The sequence below is a fragment of the Acanthaster planci genome, linkage group LG20 (genome assembly GCF_054643075.1).
Source record: "Acanthaster planci isolate LZ-2023a linkage group LG20, COTS_SCS, whole genome shotgun sequence".
NCBI lineage: Eukaryota > Metazoa > Echinodermata > Asteroidea > Valvatida > Acanthasteridae > Acanthaster > Acanthaster planci.
In genome coordinates this window covers 4294873-4318807 of record NC_141796.1, presented here as the reverse complement: position 1 = coordinate 4318807, position 23935 = coordinate 4294873, and the positions used below count along the sequence as shown (strand labels likewise).

General features: G+C 41.6%; 1 protein-coding gene across 9 annotated transcripts in view; it reads left to right on the top strand.

Moving 5' to 3' along the window:
- LOC110986852 (battenin-like) overlaps positions 1 to 23935 on the top strand; it is a 97358-nt gene that overhangs the window by 70168 nt on the left and 3255 nt on the right. For 4 of the 9 annotated variants that reach the window (XM_087130869.1, XM_087130868.1, XM_022249105.2 and 1 more), the window contains one exon: positions 21166 to 21331. The exons of 2 other annotated variants lie outside the window; for them this stretch is intronic. In XM_087130869.1, coding sequence (XP_086986995.1) covers positions 21166 to 21331 — 166 coding nt within the window. Of the gene's footprint in view, positions 1 to 17303; positions 17486 to 21165; positions 21332 to 23935 lie in introns of those variants that run through there. 3 more of the 9 variants (XR_015423569.1, XM_022249109.2, XM_022249111.2) reach the window with 3 other exon arrangements.

Below are 23935 nucleotides of genomic sequence, written 5' to 3'. Positions count from 1 at the left end.
AACTCATGACTTCCCCCATGACCCACTTCCCACACTAGCACTCGCAGAGCTCTGAACATACTTTCCCCTGGGACTTTTCACTGCTGGAAAAATGCTCTGCTCTGGAATAAAATTGAGAAAAATTTATGACAAAGCCGGGAAAATTGGAACCATGTCAACCCAAGTATATATCGTTTCAGATGACCACGAGCGTCTCAATGCGATCCCAACGTCACCTATGGCCCCTTTGACCCGAGTAAATTAATCATTTTAAAACCCTTGATTAAAGAAGGCACTCAAGTGAGTCAATGCAGCTTACCCATTTTTTACCATCACAACGGCCAAAATAAATGCCTGTTGATTATGACAATAGAACCTTGTTACGGCATAAACCCGCTTTACAAATAGGGCACTGGGATTAAACGCTGGACAATTTAGTAGGGCGTCAAATCTGCTATCAAACCTACCATGGAAATACTCGATCACATAAATTTAGCCATTTATAGGTTCATCGAATCTCAAGAGTCTAATCTCCCGTCAAATACCATGAATGCCTACAAAGCCAGTCGCAACATTGATGATTTGAACAAGATCGACTATGTCGTTAAACAACCTTACACGGACAAGCACCTGATGTATGTTAAAATAGATCCCTATGCCTCCTTATTTGATCCCCGAAGGACTCATTGACTCGTCAAATATCGATAAATTTATCAATAAGAGATGCGACGCGCAATCATTTATTTGTCCAAAAGATGTATACTACGGTACTCACGGTTCACTGTCGTGCGGTGCCAGCGTCAGGTATAAAGTGTCGGCGGCAATGTTGAAAATTAGAAATGACAGACTAATTTCAAATAAGTCGGCGTTGCAAGTGTTTAGCATATCTGAATCTGAATCCCCGTGTAATTAAAAGTCAATTAAATTATGAATCAATTGAACCTAGGTTATTCCTCGGAATAACTGAGGTTATTTTCACGTCACTCGTTCCTTAAATAAATCGACTATTAACCACTTCGTGCCGGGGCATTTTTCAATGTTGATGATGCTTGGCTGGCATGACTATCATTTTTTCCGTTTTCAAAATCCTTCAAAAATTCATCTTTCCATTTAACGGTCGTTTATAGCCGCACCAAGTAATCTTCAGGCACTACTCTAAGTTGACAGGTGACCTTCATTGACACCCGAGTATTTCAGCCAGGCCTGCAGCCTTGTAAACAGAGCCCAGAATGTGCGGTGTTATACAACTGTCTTTTGTTCATGAACCTGGCTCAGTGCACTGCTGACCTCTTTTCAATAGGGGCCAGATTAGCATGCAGCGGTGCTGTGTGGCTCATCGCTGCGGTGGTGGAGCGCTTTTGTCCCCGGTGGTAATCCGCTTGCTTTCAATGCCCCAAACCCTGGTATAGGGTTTCAAAACAAGGCTGGATTATCACCACTTTTGAGAGTGAGAAATGCCGGTAATGCCCAGCAGCCTGGTCTTTTGTTCGGAGTACGGTCTTTTGTTACAGGGCCCTGTTTCCTTTGTCCGAGTTCGGAGACCCCGGCTGGTAGTGATTAATAACAATGACAGACACAGAGATTTATCATTTAACCGGCTCATTGCCTAAATGGCCAACTCCACCACCATGACCAGAAAATATGTGCCAGCATTACATATTAGAAGTAGACGACAGATATGCATGCCGACATTGTGGTTTAATTTTTGGGTGGGTTTCTTCATACGCCCTAGAACACATGGGAGATAGATATTACGAGCATCACATTTTTAAAAAACGACCACCACCCAAAGCGAGAAAGATTTTAAAAGAACTAAACATTGAACTAGCTAGTGGTCAATCAGGTCGTACAGAGTATGTGTTAAATCGAGTTTTAGATATCAAGATATCTAGAGGTAAACCATTAAAGGCTTTAATCACGGTGTGCTATCAAGAGGTAGCAGGGGAGGACAATTTAAAAGTAAAAGATTTATTTCAAGTTTCGGATAAGCACTTTCAAAACGCCCTTGACAAATTCAACCTAGCCAAACAAGATTTTTCAAAACGTATATAATAAAATGGAGACACACATTTTACTTGACCAAAAGCGAGCGGACGTTTAAATTAGAAAATCAAATTGACAATTTAAAAGGCGATAAAAAAAAAAAGTTGGAAAAGTAAGCTTTTGCCCGGGTTACTGCAACATTACAAAATCCAGCGAAATTGAATGGCAAACTCAAATAGAAGGAAGCCCCGCAGAAAGAGCTACCGATGGAGTTAGACTGGCAATACAGGCTGACTCACCAATATCTGTTATTAACACGGATAAGCCCTTGAACTGATAGTACCATTTTCAGAATTGCAGATGGATACTTTGGTTTTATTATATGACGTAATAGACTATATTCAAGCTTACGAGACGGGTAATTTAGAAGAATTCAGTGACTCAATTAGTCAAAAAATAAATGACCTTGAGAATCAAATCAAAACGTTAACAAATTAACGTTCGGGATTAAGTTCAATATCAGACAAAGAAAAAAAACCTGTTAATTTGTTTAATACTTTTAACTCGAGGTCAAGTTTATGCTTACAAAGAAGCTCGCCGCATCGCTTTAGAATTTATTCAAGAGGGATTTTTAGGCGACAACAACAAAGAAAGAACGAGAACCATCTGAGCCGCTCAAACCGAACCCAGGCCCACTCTTTTGGTCACGGGTTCTGGTTCAAATGCCCCGGTGATGCATCAATTGCACAAAAGAGAAACACCCATGGATTTTTTACAAGGTGGTGAACAGGGAAATGTAATTATTCCTCCAGGGTTTTACAGCATGGATTGGTTTGATTTAATTTTAAATGCCATTCCAAGTGTGAGTTTTAAAGTTCACGAAAAGTCAAATTTGGTAACGATAATGACAACTGATTTAAATCTCAGATAGAAGTCGGCAAACTTTTAAATCTGCCAAGAGGTAGACTTGTGCTTAACGTGATTTACAAGGGGATGATAATTGCAAATCCTTTTGACGAGCTTCGGATACACTGCCTAGAAATAAACGATCATTTTAATTACTTTAACGGGCGACCTTCGTACGCGTTGTGTACCGCGTCGGACTCGAGCGAAAGCGTTAAATTACTCGTAAATAAGCGAATAACGAGTTTTGAATTTTCGTTGAGAAACGAATGGCAAGAGGTAGTCAACAACAAAGACGGTAAAATTTTACTTGAAATCAACATTGTTTGAAAGCATATAAAATAAAACAAAGACTCACACCTTTCACTTGACCGAAAAGCTGCAGACATTTAAATTGAAACACGAAGTTGATAATACAAAAGGTGCCAGGGCAATTGGGGTGAAGAATATACAGTTTGAGGCTGGGTATTTTAACATTACAAAACCTGCCGAGATCGAGTGGGATACACGCTTGGTCACTAGTCCCACTTACAGGCTCCTAAGTGAAAGTGAAGTAACAGACGCTGAAACAAGAATCATTGAAGAGTTTTGGGGAGTTTCATCACCTGAAATATTAGACTCCTTAGTCGAAAGACAAGATGAAAGAGTTACAGATATTTACGAATGGATGAGGTCTTTGATAGAACAAATTACGCGAGAAAGAGTCCAAGATATTGAACACGGGTTATGCGAGCAATTGGCCATCTTAGAGCAGTCGCTAGAAATTGAATGCAGAGGCAGAGAATGGCTTGCAGAAAAAGTTGCGAGATGTGTAGATTTATATGAGCAGATGATTTTTTTAAACATAGAAATTGACAAAGCACAATTTAAAGGCTCTGATACTTTACGAGGATTAGAAGGGCAAAGAGATAACTTAAGGAGTTTAATAACAGTCGAACGCGACAGTCATGGATGGCCAAACTACAGATTTTCAAGATATGTTGCGTCTCCGTTACCCATTTCAGTTCCTCCCTTGCCAAGACTCCCCAAATCCACTCCACCCGAACCCACTCCACCCGAACCTACTTCGCCCGAACCTACTTCGCCCGAACCCACTTTACCCAAACCTCCCAAACGGGGCCAAAACCAATTATTAAAATGTGTTACAAAAATACTTCATCTCACGGGATATAGACAACCTATCCTCGATCGGCTTCGTGGCCAAGATTCCCGAGCACTACCCTAGGGTAAAAAAGGAACCATTGCATTAGAACCCGGATTTTATAATGTGGATTGGTTTGACTTTTTGTTTAATGCCATTCCGGGTGCATCTTTCAAAGTTCATTCAGAGTCTAAGAGGGTGACTTTGTCCATTACCAACCCCAGCCTCAAGTTACGGCAAGTAAGTTTTACAAAGTTGGTTAAATACGAAGATAAACCACCCGCTTATCAAGCGAGCGAACCAACGCCACCTCCTTTTAAAGACGTATAAAATAAATGGGAGCTAACTTTAGTCAGTTAACAATAGTAGTCAACAAAGACAACTGGTTTTTAGCCAAGTTTCCCAATTTAACGCACGCGTATAAATTACCAAAAGTAACGACAGACAAGCAGGTCAATCGCTGGGTTACCGAGCCAATTTCGTTTTACCAAAATCAACTTAATTTTGAGGTCTATTACACAACGACGGCCTGCGGGGTATGTTTTGATTTGCTGTCTGATCCCAATCCATACGTGTCTGTCTTATGTAACTTTGACGTATATTATACCATACGAAAAATATTTTACGACTGCGTAATGCCCATTCCGAGCGACGATGTATTTGACGCGTTACACAATAATTATGATCAACAAAAGTTTGCCGACACGTGTCTGTTCTACGGAGTCGATCCGAGTAAATCATATAAACAGACGCGCAACACATTGTCACTGGCACTGCCTATTATTACGACAACGGATACGTACCTGTCCCTAATAAAAATTATGATCAGCATGACTTACATGTCACTGATGTCGTTAAATATATGGGATCTATTTATATGGGCTTTAGCGTGGCTGATCCACCTGAAGGCTCGGGTCACGCGAGTACTTACATGGTCACTTGGATTTCGCAGTGGGATGCGGTCACTTTGGCCTGGTGGGATTTCATTCCTAAAAAGAGTTGCTTGACAGATGTGGGAATCACCAAGGCAATTGAATCTATTAGGGCTTATGTCTACGCGTTACTCGGTGCACAAGCACAAACAAAGACCAGCGTTTTGGCCACTGGCACCGGATTAGACGGCAATTTATTACGATCGTGGAATCTTTAATTAATTCAGCCCCCGATCTCGAACAGTCGATTGACCAATTTCAAGATTCGTTGCAATATGCCAAAACGCTTTTAAATTTTGTAGTCGCAACAGGGTTTTATTTGATGCCCTCAGACATGGACTTACGCATCACTACGTTTGAGGGTTACAACAACAATTTACAGATTGCGGCTGCGCATATGAGGAAAGGTTACGTACCGAGTTTAAAGAAGATGATTTTGCAGGTGAAGCAAGCAAAAAATTTCCCGAACCAGTACCCGAACCAAAGCAACCAGAACTTTACCCACTCAACCACAGCAACCGGTACCAGAAAAAAAAACGCTAGACATCCATAACGAAGAGAAGTTATCTTTAACCACTTCGGACCGGGGCATTTTTCAACGTTGAGGATGCTGGGGCCGGCATGACTATCAGTTTTTCCGTTTTCAAAATCCTTCAACAATTCATCATTCCATTTAACAGTCGTTTATAGCCGCACGGAGTAATCTTCACGCACTACTCTTAGTTGACAGGTGACCTTCATTGACGCCCGAATATTTCAGCCAGGCCTGCAGCCTTGTAAACAGAGCTCAGATTGTGCGGTGTTATACAGCTGTCTTTTGTTCACGAACCTGGCTCAGTGCACTGCTGACCTCTTTTCAATAGGGGGCCAGATTAGCATGCAGCGGTGCTGTGTGGCTCATCACTGCGGTGGTGGAGAGCTTTTGTCCCCAGTGGTAATCCGCTTGCTCTAAATACCCCAAACCCTGGTATACGGTTTCAAAATAACGCTGGATTATCACCACTTCTGAGAGTGAAAAATGCCGGTCATGCCCAGCAGCCTGGTCTTTTGTTCGGAGTACGATCTTTTGTTACAGGGCCCTGTTTCCTTTGTCCGAGTTCGGAGACCCCGGCCACACATATAAACCATACGGCTCCGATCCCGGAGTCCCCGGCTGGTAGTGGTTAACCGTTAGAGCCATTGCCATTAGTGTTCTTGGTTTTAAGTATTAACTTAGAAAAATAGAAGGCATGAAAAAACCTCGTCTCAAATTTGAGATGAGGTTAATATTTTTTTGCCTATTATATATCCATTTACGTACGTCAAAATTACATAACAGACTGCTAAAAACAAAGTCCACTCGTGATCCGCTATCCATCCAACCACTTTACTCGCTACGTTGAACAGCCAACTTAAAAATGCTACCGATGATTCTGGGCAAAGTGCCTAAAGCTTTCAACCCGAGTTTCTTCAATACGTTTGCCAAATTTTGCAATTGCCTTTTGATCCAATTGGTTACGCCTCCTTTGGACAGTGGTTCAGGAGGTTTTCGTGCGGGTTCTGGCGCAATACTAGGCGTTCCAGCAGCTCTTGCGGCGGCTATGATACTACTTACGATCGTATTTATGGCTAGTGAAAAAGCCGTTAAAATGCTTACAATTGTGACGCCTTGTTCTCTAAACAACATTTTTATCTTCTCACATAATGTCAAATCCGAATTCATGATCTTTTCAATTGTTTCCTTAATGCGATTAATTTGGCACCTTAATTGATCGGTGTTTCTATTGATGACTCCTAATCTACCCCGTCTTTCGACTCGTAAGTCGTCTAATTGCTGTTGAAGTTCTGTATGCTCTTCAGGCGATTGTGCTTCTTCTAACTCATTTTCAACCTGTTGAATTTTCACGTCTAACTGATCTAATTTACTTTGATTTAAAATTAATTCTCATTTTACCATTTGTAACGATTTATCTAAAGCGACAAGTTCTCTGTAATTTAACCCTTCTGTTTGAACATCTACACCTCGTGTGGGGTCTTCTAGGATGTCGCTCGCGAGATCTGCTTCTTGGGGCAGTTCTACTAATAGTGTGCTCTCGGGATGAAGTTCCGTGAGTTTACGAGACACCTAGGCAGCTTCTTCTATTGTTTCACTAGAAACGTAGTCGCCTAAGCCGCGTCATGTAAAATCGGTATTTGTTTTTTGCTTAATAGTATTTAGGCTACGAAATACGTTAATATTGTTTTCGCGGGTTAAGATAACTTTTAACTTCGAACTTTACGTTTCGCGCAACAATTGTCTAAGATCGATTAAGTTGACTTGTCTTTCAAGTTCCGTTTCTTGTAGAGGATCGACGTCTTTAATTAATTCATTGTACCGCTTTTCGATCTCTAAACCACTATATATTTCTTCTTCTTCTGGTCCAACGTCAATAGGCCTTGTAAAATTGGGGTCTTCTAACAACGACGTTTCATTATAGTCCCAATCTAAATCATTTTCATTTGCTTCTTCTTTATCTAGATCCAACAGAGGATATTCCTCAAAATCAACTCCTCCTTTGGCCATTTTACTTTAACTTTAAAATAAACAATTTAAACTGTGGTTACTATATGCAAAAACAATTTTACCGTTTTTTTTAAGCAGTTGATAAACTCACGGGCAATATCCCTTGTGACACTAACCAACCCTGGGTAGCCAAAGCACCGCTAGACACCGCGGTCAATTTTAACACATCTTCAACTGTAAATTTATTTAGATGGGGTGGTTTAATTTTAAATAGCTTACTTGACAACATGGTGTAACCCATGGAAATTCCTGAAACTACGGCACTGTGATAAACCGTGTTTGCTATTCCGTTTACGTCAATTGATTTAGCATTACTCATTTTTATTAAGAAGTATTTTTACATTTATTCCATGTCTAAGATTTGAGGTGTTTGATTTTTTGGTTGAACAATTGGTTGAACTTTTGTGGGCATTGATTTATTTTTTAAAATTAAATATAACGCGAATGCACCAATCACTAAACCGCCCAATATCAGATTTCTATTTTCCGAAACCGTTTCATAAATTTTGTTTCCCGAGCTCGCTTCACTCGCTTTCATTCTGGCCAACTGCTGCTTCAACTTTTGTTATGTTCGACTAATTTTTACCTTGTTCCACTCGTTTCGGGTTTTTCACTTTTGTCACTGTCTAAACTTGGGATTTTGCCGGGCTCGGTGCTGGCGTTTGTTCTTCCGTTGTTGACATCTTCTGTTATTATAAGAGAACTTTTGTTGAACTCCAAATGCTTTGTTGTAATTAACATAGCTGCTAAGGGGGATAGGTACACGCTGTATTTGTAGCAAAGTTCACTTAAAAATGTCCCATCGTCTGACTTATAATCGGGTCTTCGTTTAAGTCTTTAGTTAGTGCTTCTTCAGATTTCAGGTCTACGTTAAACCCGAGAAATTCGACTGGGGTAAGGCTATTGGCGAGGCAAAAGTGAGGTTGACAAGGTCAATATTAGAAACTGGCTAAAAAAGCAAGCCCTTTGGCAAATGGCCAATGGCCAATGACGTTATAATCGGAATCAGTCAAACCTAATTATGCACATCAAATGGATATATTATACTTGCCTTGGGATCGAGTGAATCGTAAAACTTTTAAATACGCTTTAACCGTAGTAGACGTCGGCTCACGTTATAAGGAAGCCGAGCCATTGAGCAGTAAAACCACTGAGCAAACGTCTGAAGCAGTGAAGAAAATTTATAAGCGATCGCCGCTAACCTGGCCTAAATTTATAATGGTAGACTCAGGATCTGAATTTAAAGATGAGTTTAAAAAGCTAATGAAAAAAAATGAAGCAGAAATTCAAGAGGGCGAGCTGGGCGTTCATAGGTCGCTGGGGATCATGGAGCAATTTAACCGTACTTTAGCTGAAAGGTAATTTGGCCATCAATACACTCAAGAAATGTTAAACGTGGGTGAGCGAAACATAGAATGGGTCCCAGGTCATGAAATCGTTAAATGAGGAAAAAACATGTTTAATCGACAAAGAGCCCGCGCACGCTATCAAAGTAGACTGAGTGAAACAAGCGCCGAGTGCACCTCCAAGAGCGAGCAAGCGAGAATTACCTCCCAGCGTGGTCGTTAGGTACCTTTATTACCAGGGTGAGCAAGAGGGTGGCACCGTCAGAAGGGCGTTCAATCCGGTTTGGTCCGTGGACGTTTACCAAATTGAAAAACGCACCAGCCAATTTAAACAAGTTAATGGCAAGCGGATAAAAACGGTCCCCCTTTATATTATTTATTATACGGGCCAAATAGAAGTTTCGTTAAAGAAGAGCTTCAAGTAGTACCTGATGACACCGAATTACCACCCACTAAATAATGTCTGTCGGCTAAAGTTTTAACCCCGTCTGGTAATATATAGCACTTGGTGTCTAATGGCAACAGGCTTAATTTATTTTGCGTGATGGTTTACATTTGATGTTTATCCGATTTCATTAATTGCTGTTTATTGAAATGTTGCACCCGCGCAAATCAGCAACTTTTATAGGCGGCGTGTGAAAACCGTTTCTCGGTTACGACTTTAAGTAACGCCTTTTGCCTTCTTTAAATTATGCAAATTACCTCTGAAATTGTTTGGCCACCAAATTCATCTTTCATTTTGCCAATAACCTTTTTATTTGGTGCTGTAAAGTTTATGATTGGTTGGATAATTACTAAAGTCAAATAATTTACGCTTTTTGCGTAGGTACTTGCTTAAATTACGCGTTTGAATTTGAACTAATAAAGAATCCATGTCAGTGTATAAAAGACACACATCTGAACCGAAATCAGACTTTAATGTATTATAATAGAAATCATACATTAAAGTTTTCGATAAATTTAACACGCTTACGCCGCAATAAATGGGCCTATTTAATTTTGTTTTAATTCGATACATTTCCACAAAAGAAAGCACGCACTCCTTAAACTGCGTGGTTGATTTGTAATTTGGTTTAAAAGTTAACTTCTTGTATTTTTCGGCATCTTGCAAGTCTCGCAATAAATAACTGTTCATTCGATAACGCATATTTTCCATCGTCTTGCCAAAGACCGAGTTATTCATCAATTTGAAGAAATCCTTCTCAAAATCAGATTTGGCCAATTTGCGCAGTTCAGTGTTTTTATCGATATAACTTTTCATCCAAGGCTCCTGTTTATAAGACATGACGCAATGCACCTTTTTTAATTCTAGGCCGAGTTCCAGGTACTTTTGCAACGTACGATAATGAACCACGTATTTAGTTTTGGCGTTTAAGGTTGACACGAGTTTATCTATTGAAGTAATTCGCTCGCCTTTTGCCATAAAATGTCTTTGATATGCTGACAGCCGTTCATTGGGGATCGATGTATTTTTGGGGGCAAGTGGGAAGTCGTTGTGTAAATCGTGTAAGTGCTGCGGGTAACCTAATGTCACTTCGAGTGTAAAACCTTTGGACGTGCTTGGATAAATTTTCGAGATAAACTCCGGAGTAAACTTAGTCACATCCTGAATCCAACTGAAATCTTTAAAAGGCAAAGGCTGACTCATGGCCCAGCCGTACAAATTATTGGCGTCTAAATACAGGATATGTGACTCTGGCTTTCATTTTATTTTTGGTGCTTGATAAAATCATTCAATAACAATTTTTCAACTTATTCGGGTACAACTGCACTGTGAAAAGGTGGTCAATTTTGATGGATATTTTAACCAATCATGGTGTAAATAGCAACTTCCGAACCTTGTGTTTGACCAACAGTGATGGAAAATAACTAAGCTTGGACAAATAACAAATGCCCAACACTGTTTGACCAATTCTTCTTTATAGTGTGGTGATGTTTCTTATCCAGGCCTATGCCTCTGCCTTGATCTGTCCACTTTTTGGGGAGTGCTGGAGTTACACGTTTACTCTACCGGGCCACCTTACGTCATGTCCTTGTATGGCCTCTATGCATTTATACTAGTGAATGGGTCACGCAAACTTAACCCTGACCATGACTCCGACAATAGCTCATAGGCCTACCGCTACACTATGCATCAGACTGCCGGCTAGTGCCCAAGACTCCTGCACCGGGGACCAGATAGGCGGGGAACAGAGAAATCTGCCATATGGGCCTCTCTCTACCATTTTCTGGAGTTATCCTGGTGAAAAAAACGCGATACAATCAGCCAACAGTGTGTTTTTTATTCTCCCCACTGTTTTGTTTTTGGTCATTTATGTGTGTGGTAGATGTCAACGCCCTACCCGAAGAGACCCAGTGCCCCATTGAGCCCTCAGACATCTGAAACTTCGTCATCAGGGCACTCCAATCAAAGACGATCTCCGGACAGGCTCCCCTCTATCTCTGACCGGTGATCACACCATTCACTTCAGCATCCTTACCTCAGGCGTTTGAGTTCACCAAACTTCTCATTGTCATGAATTGTACACACTCCTTTCATGTAATAATTCCAGGATCTCCATATATTCTTCTGTTCAGCCTGGCTATGCCCAACATATATGCACTATCCGGACACAAGTACCTCTGAAGTGGGCATGTCCAAAATGTTTATACGGTGAAGGTTATGAGGTCTGGCAAAAGTGTGCCTACTGTCAACGCCCACTTTTTTAATGGCTTGCCAGAGTTGCTCTAGTGAATGATTGGGAGTATTGGATGCTGAATGAAAAAGGATATCTGAATTCTTAACGATAGAGTGACTTCGGTCTTCGGACAGCTCCTAACCTGCAGTTTTTCTATTTTGCAATGCATGCAGAACGACCTTATTCCCATGCATGTTATGATATGGCCGTAGTCCTCAAGGATACAAATGGCCTTTTTGAACATTATTCATTTCTCGAATACTTTAACCTCTTTTTGCACTTGGGCCGGCCTTCCTTTCATCCCTCCAAGTCCAGATGTGACCATGACAACGGATGCATCGCTATACGGAGGGGGAGCCTCTTTCCACTCCTCGCCTCCAGATTCTAGGACACTGCCTCTCGAGGCAAACATATGAATTTGTTAGAGCTCCAAGCATTGTTCGATGCTCTTCGTCACTTCCGACAGCTCTTAGTAAGCTGTTCCGCTCAAGTCCTGAGAGACGCATCAATGACAGTGATGTGCATCAATCACCAAGGCGATACTCACCCTCTTCAACTCATGTGCCCTTAGGTGGCAGCTCTTTATGTGGATGATCAATCAGGGGATTGGCCTTAAAGATGCCCACACAGCGGACACCAGCAGCACAGCAGACACACTCTCTCTGGTGCCGTCTGACTGACAGAGTTGATGTTGTCAGGCAGATTTTTATGAAGATTGATGTCCTCAATTCGACCTCTTTGCACTCATCAACAATGCCCACCTTTCAATGAGCTTCTTCAGGTTCCCTGACCTACGGGCATGGGTGACAGATTTTCTACAGATCAAATGGTCCGGCCCTCTGGCATACATTTTCCCTCCAATCTCCCTCATCCCGTGGGTCCTGTCCACGATAGAGCAGAGCCATGTCAGATCCTCGTCGCCCCACTCTAGCCTCGCCAGCTATGGTTTCAAAGACAAAAGAGACTCCTGGTACGACAGCTGCTGGTCCTTCCGGTGAGAGAGGACATCCTCTCAGGTGAACCTGGTTCCTCTTTGCGGACTATACATGAGACCACTACAACTACAGGGGTGAGATTCCTCCAGATATTTCCGGATTTTTCAAAATTCCAGTGTTGGTTTTGCGACTTTTTTTGGTGTAACACTTCTGGTGGAGTTATTTACAAAATAAGATTCATGTTAGACTTGGTAAAGTTGAGTACAGTCGATCAAGAAGTACACAAAATTATGTTACTCCCTGTCACACACCACGGTATGCACATTGGGTACGTGGGGTAGTAGAAGTAAAAGTAATGGCAGAATGGAGTGTATCATGAATTCTTACTTATGTACAGGAATGTGTGCGGCGGGCCAGAACATAAGTGTAAAACAATCAACAACAAATGCCATGTGTTGTGCACGTGCTACATAAGCAGGAAAACATGGATGCCGTGTAGAGTTGTGTACATACATGTACTGGATTCTGTGTGGCTTTCTACTGAAAATCGGTTGATTTTTGGGATGTTTCACAGGATGTACATGATTCTCGCTAATTTGACATAATAGTATATTAAATAATTGACTGAGATGAGGGCCTATCTATTGATAAAGGTGCCAAAAATCCATGGAGATTTTTAATGGTTGGAGACGAAGATGGATTGTGAACTTGGCTTCATGGTGAATATAGGTGAAGAGGAGACAATACATAGAGATTCCCTTGTAAAGATTGATAAGTGTGGGCACTGCAGATGCTTTTTCTGGTATGATGTTGGAGGCAGACAAAGTATGTTGTAAGTGTTCAGGAACAATGTGTAGGCTAATAATTTGAATTTCTTTTGAGGCATGGAACAAATACAAAACTGCCGCAAATTGCTGGCTGTGTTCCAATTTTTCTTAAGCTATAACTTCAGAGCAAAAACATGGAACTCCATAGTAATGTCATACATGTACATATTCAATATCATGCATACTGTACATGTAACTTGGAATGCATGTACATGAAATGTACATTGTATATACATGCAATGTGCATATGTGCATGCATTAGTGCAGTGAACATGACAAAACCTGCATGCCATTTACCATGTAGAAGTAGGCCTACAGTACATATACATGTATGTACTGGTACATGTACATACTGTGCATGTACATTTACATGTACAAATGATACCAACCGAAGTTCGTGGAATTTTTTTTGTGGTACGTTCTCACCCCTGCTACATTTTCTAGCATTCTTCCAGCCAAAGGGACCTGATGGATATACCTGTTCCCATGACGGACCTCATCTGCCCCCATTTCTACTAGTGGCTGGCAAGAAGACACTTCTTTCAGGGGATCACCTTCCCAAGGGCAAACACAGAAGTAACAATAACCAAGGACGTGTCCCAACTCGGATGGGGAGCCTCCCTACCCCCACTCCTGGTGTTGGGAACTTGGAAACCCCTTTCTAGGGAGTCATGTCAAGGTGCTAAAAATCCAAGCAACATTCAACACTCTACAGTACTTTCACACAAGAATCAAGGACAAATGCATCTTGGTACTCTTGGACAACTCCACAGTGTCAGAGAGGCGTTCCTTCTCCTTGGCTTTGTCTCCTGACAATAAGGCAGATGTTCTTGAGGGTGCAAGACCAGGGGGATCAAACTCCAAGTGACCCACATCCCAGGAGTCAACAACTCGATTGGAGATGCCCTTTCTGGGGGAAAAGGACAACCAACAGAGTGGCCACTGCATGGCGGTGTGGAGCAGATCTTCGCCAAAGTCCAAAATTTGAACATTGACATCTTTGCCTCAGTGGAGAGTGCTCAATTACCAATGTTCTTCTCTGAATTCTGTCACCCACAGGTATGGGCAACAAATGCTCTCCAGACTGGGACAGGATCCTGGCCTGTGCCTTTCCGCCAATATCCTTAATCCCGCCGGAAGTGCTCTCCAAAAATCAAACAGGAACGTTTGATTTGGGGGAACTCTTTATCGCCTCGTTCTGGCCACGCCAGCCTTGGTTCCCTTGCCTAACGAGACTGCTCGTTTAGACACCATGTATCTTGCCTTTCAGGCCAGACTTCCATCAGCTGAATACTGTACCCTCAACCAACATCCCTACACCTGACCTGCTGGCCCTTGTCAAATGATCATTCCAATCATCGGCGGGACTTTCTGAAGAAGCTGCCGACATGGCTACAAGGGGTCGACACCAATCCACTTGCAACGTCCACAGTAGCAGAATTTGGCATTTCGCTTCATGGTTTGTAGAGCAGAGTCTGACCAAAGCTACTGTGACCCCCGTAGCCCATTTCGTCAAGTATCTGTTCAAATCAGGCCTACAAATAGCAACCATCCGCAACAACTGGTCTGCCATTGTAGCTGCACGTGGTGGCTTTTCTGATGGCTCGACTCCATCATGTAATGACTCACTTTTCCAAGGATGTTTGTAGAATGTTCCCGTACCGAACAGTGGTTCCTTCCTGGGACTTGTCAACCATCCTCCAGCACGTTGCCGGCCCTCCATTTGAGCTCCTCCGCGAGGCTTGGCCTGTATTGTGTAGTAACACACTACAGTGAAGTTCGCCCTCCTACTGGCAGTTACCATTTCACTCCAGGGCAGGGAACTGAAATCACTATCCATAACCAATGTTCACATCAGAAAGGAACCCCATGGCATATGCCTCATTCTGGCCCTGTGTTTTCTCACCAAGAACCAGTTGACTTCCTTCATCATATACAGTTGAAGACGATTAACATGAGCACGCTTGAGATGAGATCGCGCTTAAGACGAGCATATTTCTTCAGTCCCGTTCAAAATGTACACATTCCTCTGAGAGAAAACGTACTTGATACGAGCTATGCTAAGATGAGAACATAGACAAGACGAGCACTTTTGCCGAACCGGCAATGTCAAAAACCATTCTCCATGGCATTTTTAATACGAATACAATTGAAAACCGTCTTCAAAAGCTTAATCCCAGTAAGTAATTCCTGATGGAGTGCGTCAATAGTTTTCCAAAAATGGTAATCCGCTCAGCAACTTGCGCTGCAGTTTTGCCAACCATGACTTGGCGACTCTGTTCCCTGTGCCTCTAGAGGGGGCTTTATTCTAGACGTCAATAGGTGTTGTGATGTCGCGGCATCAAAGGAGCTGTGATCATAGTTTGTCTGGTCCGAAAGAAGGGGTTCTTTTTTAAAGTTAATTAAACCTTTACTTATTCAATATCATGCATACTGTACATGTAACTTGGAATGCATGTACATGAAATGTGCATTGTATATACATGCAATGTGCATATGTGCATGCATTAGTGCAGTGAACATGACAAAACCTGCATGCCATTTACCATGTAGAAGTAGGCCTACAGTACATATACATGTATGTACTGGTACATGTACATACTGTGCATGTACATTTACATGTACAAATGATACCAACTTACGTTCAGTGTCGGGTACCAGTTTCCAAGGAGTGCTTTGCTGGGCCACGCCATGTGCGCAATAAGTAGGCGTATTCGAAATCATTGTTTTCTTCATTCGAATCAGATTTATTAATATGATTTAAAATTTATCAACAAGTTAAAGGCTGCACATTGAATGCTAATCCACTGCATATACTGAAACGTACAGTACATGTAGGCCTGCAGTACATGTACATTGCCGTAGTGTACATATATAACAGTGGTTGCTGGTGCATGACGCAGGCTTGCACTCTGATGATGAATAGGATAAGTATTGACGCGTATAACACAAGGTTAACCTTAAGACGAGGTTTATTGGAGAGTCCCTCCGAGCTTGTATTAAGGGTGTTGGACTGTGTTGTCCCGGACATAATGAAACATGCCGGAACTCCACACATGCCTCAACATTAATTTTTTCTTAACTACTTGTCCACTGGGCAAGTTGCTCTGAAAATTTATTTGCCCGAGTAAGATTTGACTTGCCCAAATGCCAGCAACATAAATATACATCACCCCCAACTATTGTGTGTGTGCAGAGAGTGCACAGGACTATGATGCATTATTAACACAAGTTCTGGTAATGGCTGTTTCTTAACCACTCAATGTTTTTGCCTGGTGTCATATACTCAAAAAGTGCACACACAACAACCAGGAAAAATTGTCTAATGGTGAAGTCACAGCTTACATGTAAAACAATCTTCGAGCTTCCAGCAATCAAAGCTCTGTTGCAACGCACTTGCAATAACCAATGAGGTTTGATATCCACACAAGGGTATTTTATTTTTGTACGCATTTTCACTTGTGTGGATAGGTGCCCTGCTAAATGTACAGCATGCTTTATACTGCACATGCGAGGTTAAACATGTATGTAACCAAGAAAAAATCATTGAACACCACATACTAGTAGCTGTTTACTTTTTACCACTTTTTATAAGCTTTGTGAAGAGAAGGAAACAAATCAAAGGTAAATTTGCTGACTGCTATTCCTGGCCATGAAATATTGACACTTTTAATTCATAAAAAGTACCAGTCCATTAGGCAATTTGTCCTCAATTTTTACTTGCCCAAAAGAAGAAATCCCGAGAAATCAGACAACCATTAATGCCAAGCCTGACTCCAAATGAAAAACCATGGTGTCCAGTAAGAACTCTCAAATGGTACTTGGCTCGGAACCAGGAAGTGAGAGAAAATGACATCGCAGATTTTCACAGAGTAGCAACCAAGGGCACTATAATCAGATGGGCGGTCTCAACCATCAAATTTGTCAACCCTGACTGGCTGGACATGTCAGACAATCAGACTCAATACCTCATCAGGGCCCTTGACATCAGAGCAATATCTACTTCCTGGGTCTACTTCTGGGGTGTTCCAATGCAGAAGAGATATGCAAGGCAGCATACTGGAAGATTCCATCAAAGTTTACCTCATGCAATCTCACTGATGCCCTGCAAAGAGACTGCTCATATGGCAAGACGGTCCTGACATCAACCACGTTGATGCCAAGGAGCTTCTAATCGGGACGTACCAACACTGGAACTACGTTACAGCTCCTGTGTTTGGTAAGTCCACATTAAAGCACCTTCCTTTCTATATTATATATTCACTTCTAGGCACACACTTCTTTCCCTCATATGGTGCATCCTTGTCCAAACCCCGCTGCAGGGAACAGTGCTACTCTACATATTATAACAGCGGTTTGGAGTAGAATGAAAGCAGAAAACTCCTCCCCCACAGACGTGTGGGAGGGTGTGCTAGTGAATACCTACCCCAAACAGCTGGCTACCACCCGTCCTCACCACTTTTGGCTTAGATAGTAGCATACCAAAAAAGAACGACGATCATGACATCCACACTGCCATGCATTATGGGAATAGAGGATGCACTACAGTTGATCAAGTTTTGAGCGAATAAAATAAAGCACAAAGGATGTTTGTATATTATTTCGACTGTTTGGAGTAGGGTTTTCACTAGCAGACCCTCCCACACTACTGTGGGGAAGGGATCAACTATTGCTATTTGTGGAAAATACGTAAGAGCACCATATGCCATTGGCATGTGGACCTTGCTCCACACACCAGTGCCAGGCAGATTATGACAGTGGTTTGTAATGACGTCATCAAATGTCCCATGACATGCCTGCCAAGTTGAATTCTTTGCAGCCATGTCGTCAGAGCCACATGTCTATCTACTGATAGGATGAAATTTTTGCAACGTCAAATCCAGACATGTTACGTATTAAACTGTGGATGATGTCATGATGACGTCATCATGATTTTTAAACTTTTCCAGTTGGCTCAACATTTTACCCTGAACAAACAAGATATTTTCATTTGGGGGAAGCTTTGATTTTTGTGCTAATTGAAGCTATTTGTGACACTATCAAAAAGGTACTTTTTAATCCACATACTTGACATTTGTCAATTGACATTAAAACAAGTACATGTAGATAGGAACAACTTTCACATAAGATGACATATTTATAATGATGTCATGATGGCATTATCAAGTGAATTGTAAACGGATTTTGAACATCTTATTTCTTCCAAGTGAAAATTACCTTGGAATATCATGCTTCCAATAGACAATTTTATCCAAGTCCCGTAGACTTGCATGTAATACAGGCATTATGAAGGTGAATTGGTCACCATTAAAAATACCATACCATACCATACTTTCTATAAATTCATGGTCCAAAAGTGTGACATTTTTGTGTCCCTGTTACACCTGACGTGTACTTTGACATGGTATTGTCACTGATATTGATTTCAAACTATTTTTATTTGTTTTACAGGTAATTGGCATTAATTAATTACTCTTGGAAATGAGAGAGTTTGTTCTGAACTTACAAACTCATATGTCAGATGTGACAGGGACACAAAAAATTGGACCTCTAATTTATAGAATTGCCCATAACTTGGAAAATTCAGCGAAAATAACACTTAATAAATCATTAAGAGAAAAGACAAATTCTGTCTAGGGACAGATGATGTATGTGGTTTCATTTGCGAAAAAGGCATTCTTTTTGTTCTTTTTTTTTGCTTCTTGATTTTCCTCTGCTCAAAAGTTATTGTACACATTTTTCTACCGGTGACTTTAGTGCATTTGCAACTTTGGATCATTATCAAACTTGTACCAATAAACAACCCTTATGCATAGATGGTCCTAGAAACATGACGTCATGATGACATCATTGAGTGATTTGTCATCTATTTTTTACATATTTATTTTAGCCCATTGACTTTGTACACCTTTTTCAGGCACTATTTTTGTACCTTAGTAATCGTTGATCATCGTCAAACTTGCAGCAAGTGCTAACTATAAAACAAAGATAATTCTGAGTTATTTACGTCATGATGACATCATCACGTGATTTATTATTTAATTTTGAATATTTAGATATTCCGTTAAATATATAAAAATCCATATAACATCGGCCCTGGCCTCCCGCAACAATCTGTTTCCACCAAGTGCTAGGATAAAATTTGGTCTTCAATTCATCTTGTGTGGGTCAAATCACGTGACCCTTCCTTCCTGTAGAAACCGGTAGTTGTCTTACTGTTTAAAAGTGGTAATAGGTATCAAGTTGTTTTCAGTAGTGTTAGTCTGTTGGGGTATAGTCTTCATATCATCTACTGATGACGTTATGTAATTGTTGAGCGCCCTCTAGCCACAAGGTTAAAAATTACGAAAAATGAATCTTGAATGGATGTCTGTGGCGAGGTTTGTCTGAATCCTGAAAATTGATGTAGATGACCATCTTGACCCAAGCAACACGTGTGTGAAGTTTAGGGCTGATGACGTCATCAGACCGGAACTTACAATAAAAACTTCTTTTATTCTTCAAAATTCAGTAAAAATCAACCGTAAGCGATAAAAGCGTGAATTGTGCACGAGATGACAGCTAAAACATTGGAGTCAGCTGCATGAAGTGCATAAATGGTGTACTTTTTCACACACATGAAGCGCTGCAGACAAAAAACCCCTAAAATATAAATTGCCAACTTGAAATTCCATTAGCATGCTGTGCATATGCTACTTTGTTGTTTGTTTTGTTTCATTCGGGTTGTTGTGGTGTTTGCTTGTTTGGTTTTGTTTGGTTTTGTTTTATTTTTAAGAAGATTTATTAAAAAAAAGGTGTGATGTGCAAGACTCATGACTATGATCTTGCCAAGCCTACATGTATCACCATGAAGCCAAGTTTCACTTAAAGTAAGCAAATAAAGTCGCTATTCTGCCAAGAAAATGCACAAATGCAATCATCAAACTTGTACCAATGAAGGGCCCTTATGCATAGGTGGTCCCAGAACAATGATGTCATTGTGACGTCAAGTGATTTATTATTGATTTTTCAATATTTATTTCAGTCCATTGACTTTGTACACGTTTTCCAGGCACAATTTCGGTTACTTAGCGATATTCAATCTTCATCAAAGTTACAGCCAGCAATGACCCTAATGCAAAATTAATGCCAAATTTATGACTTTATGATGATGTTATCTGTGATTTTTTATTGATTGTTGAATATTTCAGTTTTCCCCGTAGGTTTTGTACATGTTTTTCAACAGCCAGACTTCGGGACTGTGGTCAATCTAAATGATTTCATGTTTGTGTAGACTCGTAGTCCACTATGTAAGGAGGCTCCCAGAACAAAATCATCATAAGGCATGTTCTTCATAAAATGGACCAAAATGCAACTCCGGATGTCATTTTTCAAAACTAGAAAAGTGACTTTGATCATGTAAAAAACAAATTAGCACCTTCAGATTTTAAAAACAAAATTATTGATTGGGGATAATTAGGCATAATATGTACATTTGATTGGCTTCCAGTGCAAATCAAATGGAGTTGCATTCATTGAAAGTTTACATCAGCGTGTTTACACCACAGGACTTGATTTCAAAACTTCTTTTAACAAGAAGGAGAATTCAGTATTTTTTCAACTAATGTATTTTAAAGCACTAACAAATAATTCACTTATAGGCTGCTCAGTAATGATGTCATTGAGACAGTGTCCATGCACAACATTTCTATAAGGCTGTATTCTGTACCACATTTTGTCTGCTCTCTGGTAGAGAATGGTGCATTGTACAAACACACAGACTTTTCATTTTTGGCATAGCCCTAAATTTGGAGTGAACGTGTTCGGAATAAAATGAGGGCCTTGTTTGAGGTTAGGTTCAGTCCAGTTTGGTTTTAATTTTTTTTTAATGTGTCTAAGTAATCATTTTGTTTCCTCCAGTTCAAATTTCTTCCAGAAGCACTTTTGCCAGCTTTAATGGTCGTAGCTGGTGGACTTAGGGGAGCAGTGTATGTGAATGTATTCTACTTGATAAGGACTGATGGAGGATTTCCAGATGAAGACAGAGAGATGTGTGCAAATGTTGCTGGCATTTTTCTTACCATAGGTGGGTTACATTCAGTTACAAAGTATTGAATCTTTAATTCATAGACAAGTTGGCTGAGTGTCCCCCAGTTCTTTGGGTCCACTACACTCATCCTACCCAAACAGTCACTACATATGCAAATTTCCTTTCACGCCTTTTGCTATTTGCTGAAAACTTGATCAACTGTAATGCAGCCTCTAGTACTGCAAAGCACAAACAGCATTGCCGCCATGGTCATCCTTTTGCTCAGTGCCATTGCCAACAGGCGTGTCATTTTTGGTATCTTTGAATTTCTTGAGTTTTGTTTCACTAAATCTTCTGTGATAATCTGATCAATTGTAATGTATTCTAAAAAAATCATTTTCATTCCACTTGTGTTTTTTCCCATGTGTATTCCCCCTGCCGTTTTAGATGATTTTTGTGTCAAATTGTTGTGATATATAGACTCCTTCTGCATCTTTACCCCTTATGTGTATGTCTTTTTGTCTTTTCCGTGTGTCTATGTGCATATATCTAGGTAATCCTACATTGTATGTTGATTCTATGAGCGATTCCGTCTATGAAGTTCCTTTGTAGGGTCAACCGGGCGACTCTTATTAGCTCAGACAACCAGGGTCAGGTGTGGCTATTTAACCTGGTCTACGCTTACATTTCCCACCTCTTTACTGGGGTGCTAACTTTCATTTCGGATACCCGATAACTTAGAGCTTCACCACTGAGCCACACGCCGAGCTACTGACCAAGTTGACATCCCATCAGTCCCCCCTACCTTGCTTATGTGGAGGATGGAGCCGACGGTCCTGGCCAGAGAGAGCGGAGGTCGGGCGGCAGATGAGAGAGGGAAAATAGCCTAGAACAGCAGCACTTGGCACTACAGCCTACTGGGAAAAATAACTTTGTCACTGATAAAGGCTCTCCAAGTGCCACGGAGAGGTGGGTCCAAGCCTCACCCGTCAGCTCTGAACAGCCTCTTCACTCGTAAGTCCACCGACATCTGAAATCTTTTCTACAGTGGCACCTAGGTGTGAATCAGGCAATGATGCTCCCTGTGCTGACTCTCCACCACTGCCTAGCATGGCCTGGGTGAAAGCACCGTCAGAATGTGGATCCACCACCGCATCTCTGCAGTCCGCATTCCGGGAAACCAAACCCACCTGTATGCTATGTCACCACAGCTTCCACACACCCCACATCATTCCACCCGCCTGCTTCTCCTTGGGGCTCTCCAGCAAGAATGCTTCCAATCACAATAACACCATGGCTTCTCATGCACATCCTCCTTCCAAGTGTGAACCGCAGATAGACTATTCTTCCACCGCTTCCACCCATCCAGCTTTGTCTGCAAACTCTCCCGCAAGCTCTCTTGTGCATAAGAAACATAAAAGATCTTTGTCTTCTTCCACTGGGTCAAGCAGTAAGCAGGCGGATTCATTCTAACATTGAGATGCGTCTCCTTTGGCTATCATTACTGCTTTCCAGTCCTCTGAGACACTCTCTTTGCTGGTCAGCCTCCTTGATCCGAAGCCTACAACACACGGTATAGCTCCGGATCCTGACCCTCTGTCTACCAATCCGCATCTGCCCTCTGTGACCTTTTCTGACCAATGTGGACACACATCAGCTGTCAGTGCGGGCTTGAATAATAAAGCAGTCATTCAATCCACCTTCCAAGCCTGCACATAATCTCTCCAGAGATACACAAGACCCAGTTCAGCCTTACACCTATGGAGGCCCATCTTTTCTACTCCAGAAAGGCATGATTCAGTTCCTGGGTCTACCCAGCGTGTCACCATCCAAGGAGCATTCCAAGTCACACCTTCCTTCAAACGCCATGAGGCCAGACTGGAAGCCACGGCACCACTTTTTCCAGATCTACGTCCAGACCACTCATGTGTAGGAACATAAAGTGCTGGCCACCATACCCACCGGGTATGGTACTCACCGTGCCTCTGCTTCTTGACACTAGACTTCGGGATTGACCTACAGGCAACCTATATCCTGGGTACCAGCAACTCCATTGGAGACGTCCTCTCCCAATTAAGGATCTACACAACAGAATGGGCTCCGCACTGCAACGTGGCATAATCAATCTTGCAGGCACTTGACAGACCTCAGTTTGACCTCTTTGCCTCACCAGAAGATGCTCAGCTACCAGTTTTCTGCACCAGGTTACCTCATCCGCAAGCCTAGGCAACAGATGCTCTCCGTATCAGCAGGGAAGGTATACTTGCATATGCCTTCCTTCCAATATCCCTAATCCCTAATCTTGTCATCCAAGATCAAACAAGAGCTTCGCTGTGTTCTTCTCATCGCTCCGTTCTGGCCTCGTCAACCCTGGTTTCCCGGACTGACTAGTACAGGTCCCTCTCATCTTCACGTTCAGACCAGACCTTCTCCCTCAACTAAGGTCCGATATTCTGTTCCTACAGCCAGTAGACCTGCACTTGACCTGTTGACCATTGTCTGGTGATCATCCAGCAAAGCTCCCTAAATGGCCACAAGGTGCAATGCCAATCAATCCACAAAAAGTCTACAACAGCAGAATGTAGCAGTTTACTTCCTGTTGTGAAGGGCAATGTGTGGCTCCAACCAGGGCATCTATAACTGCAGTTGCTGCCTTTTTCC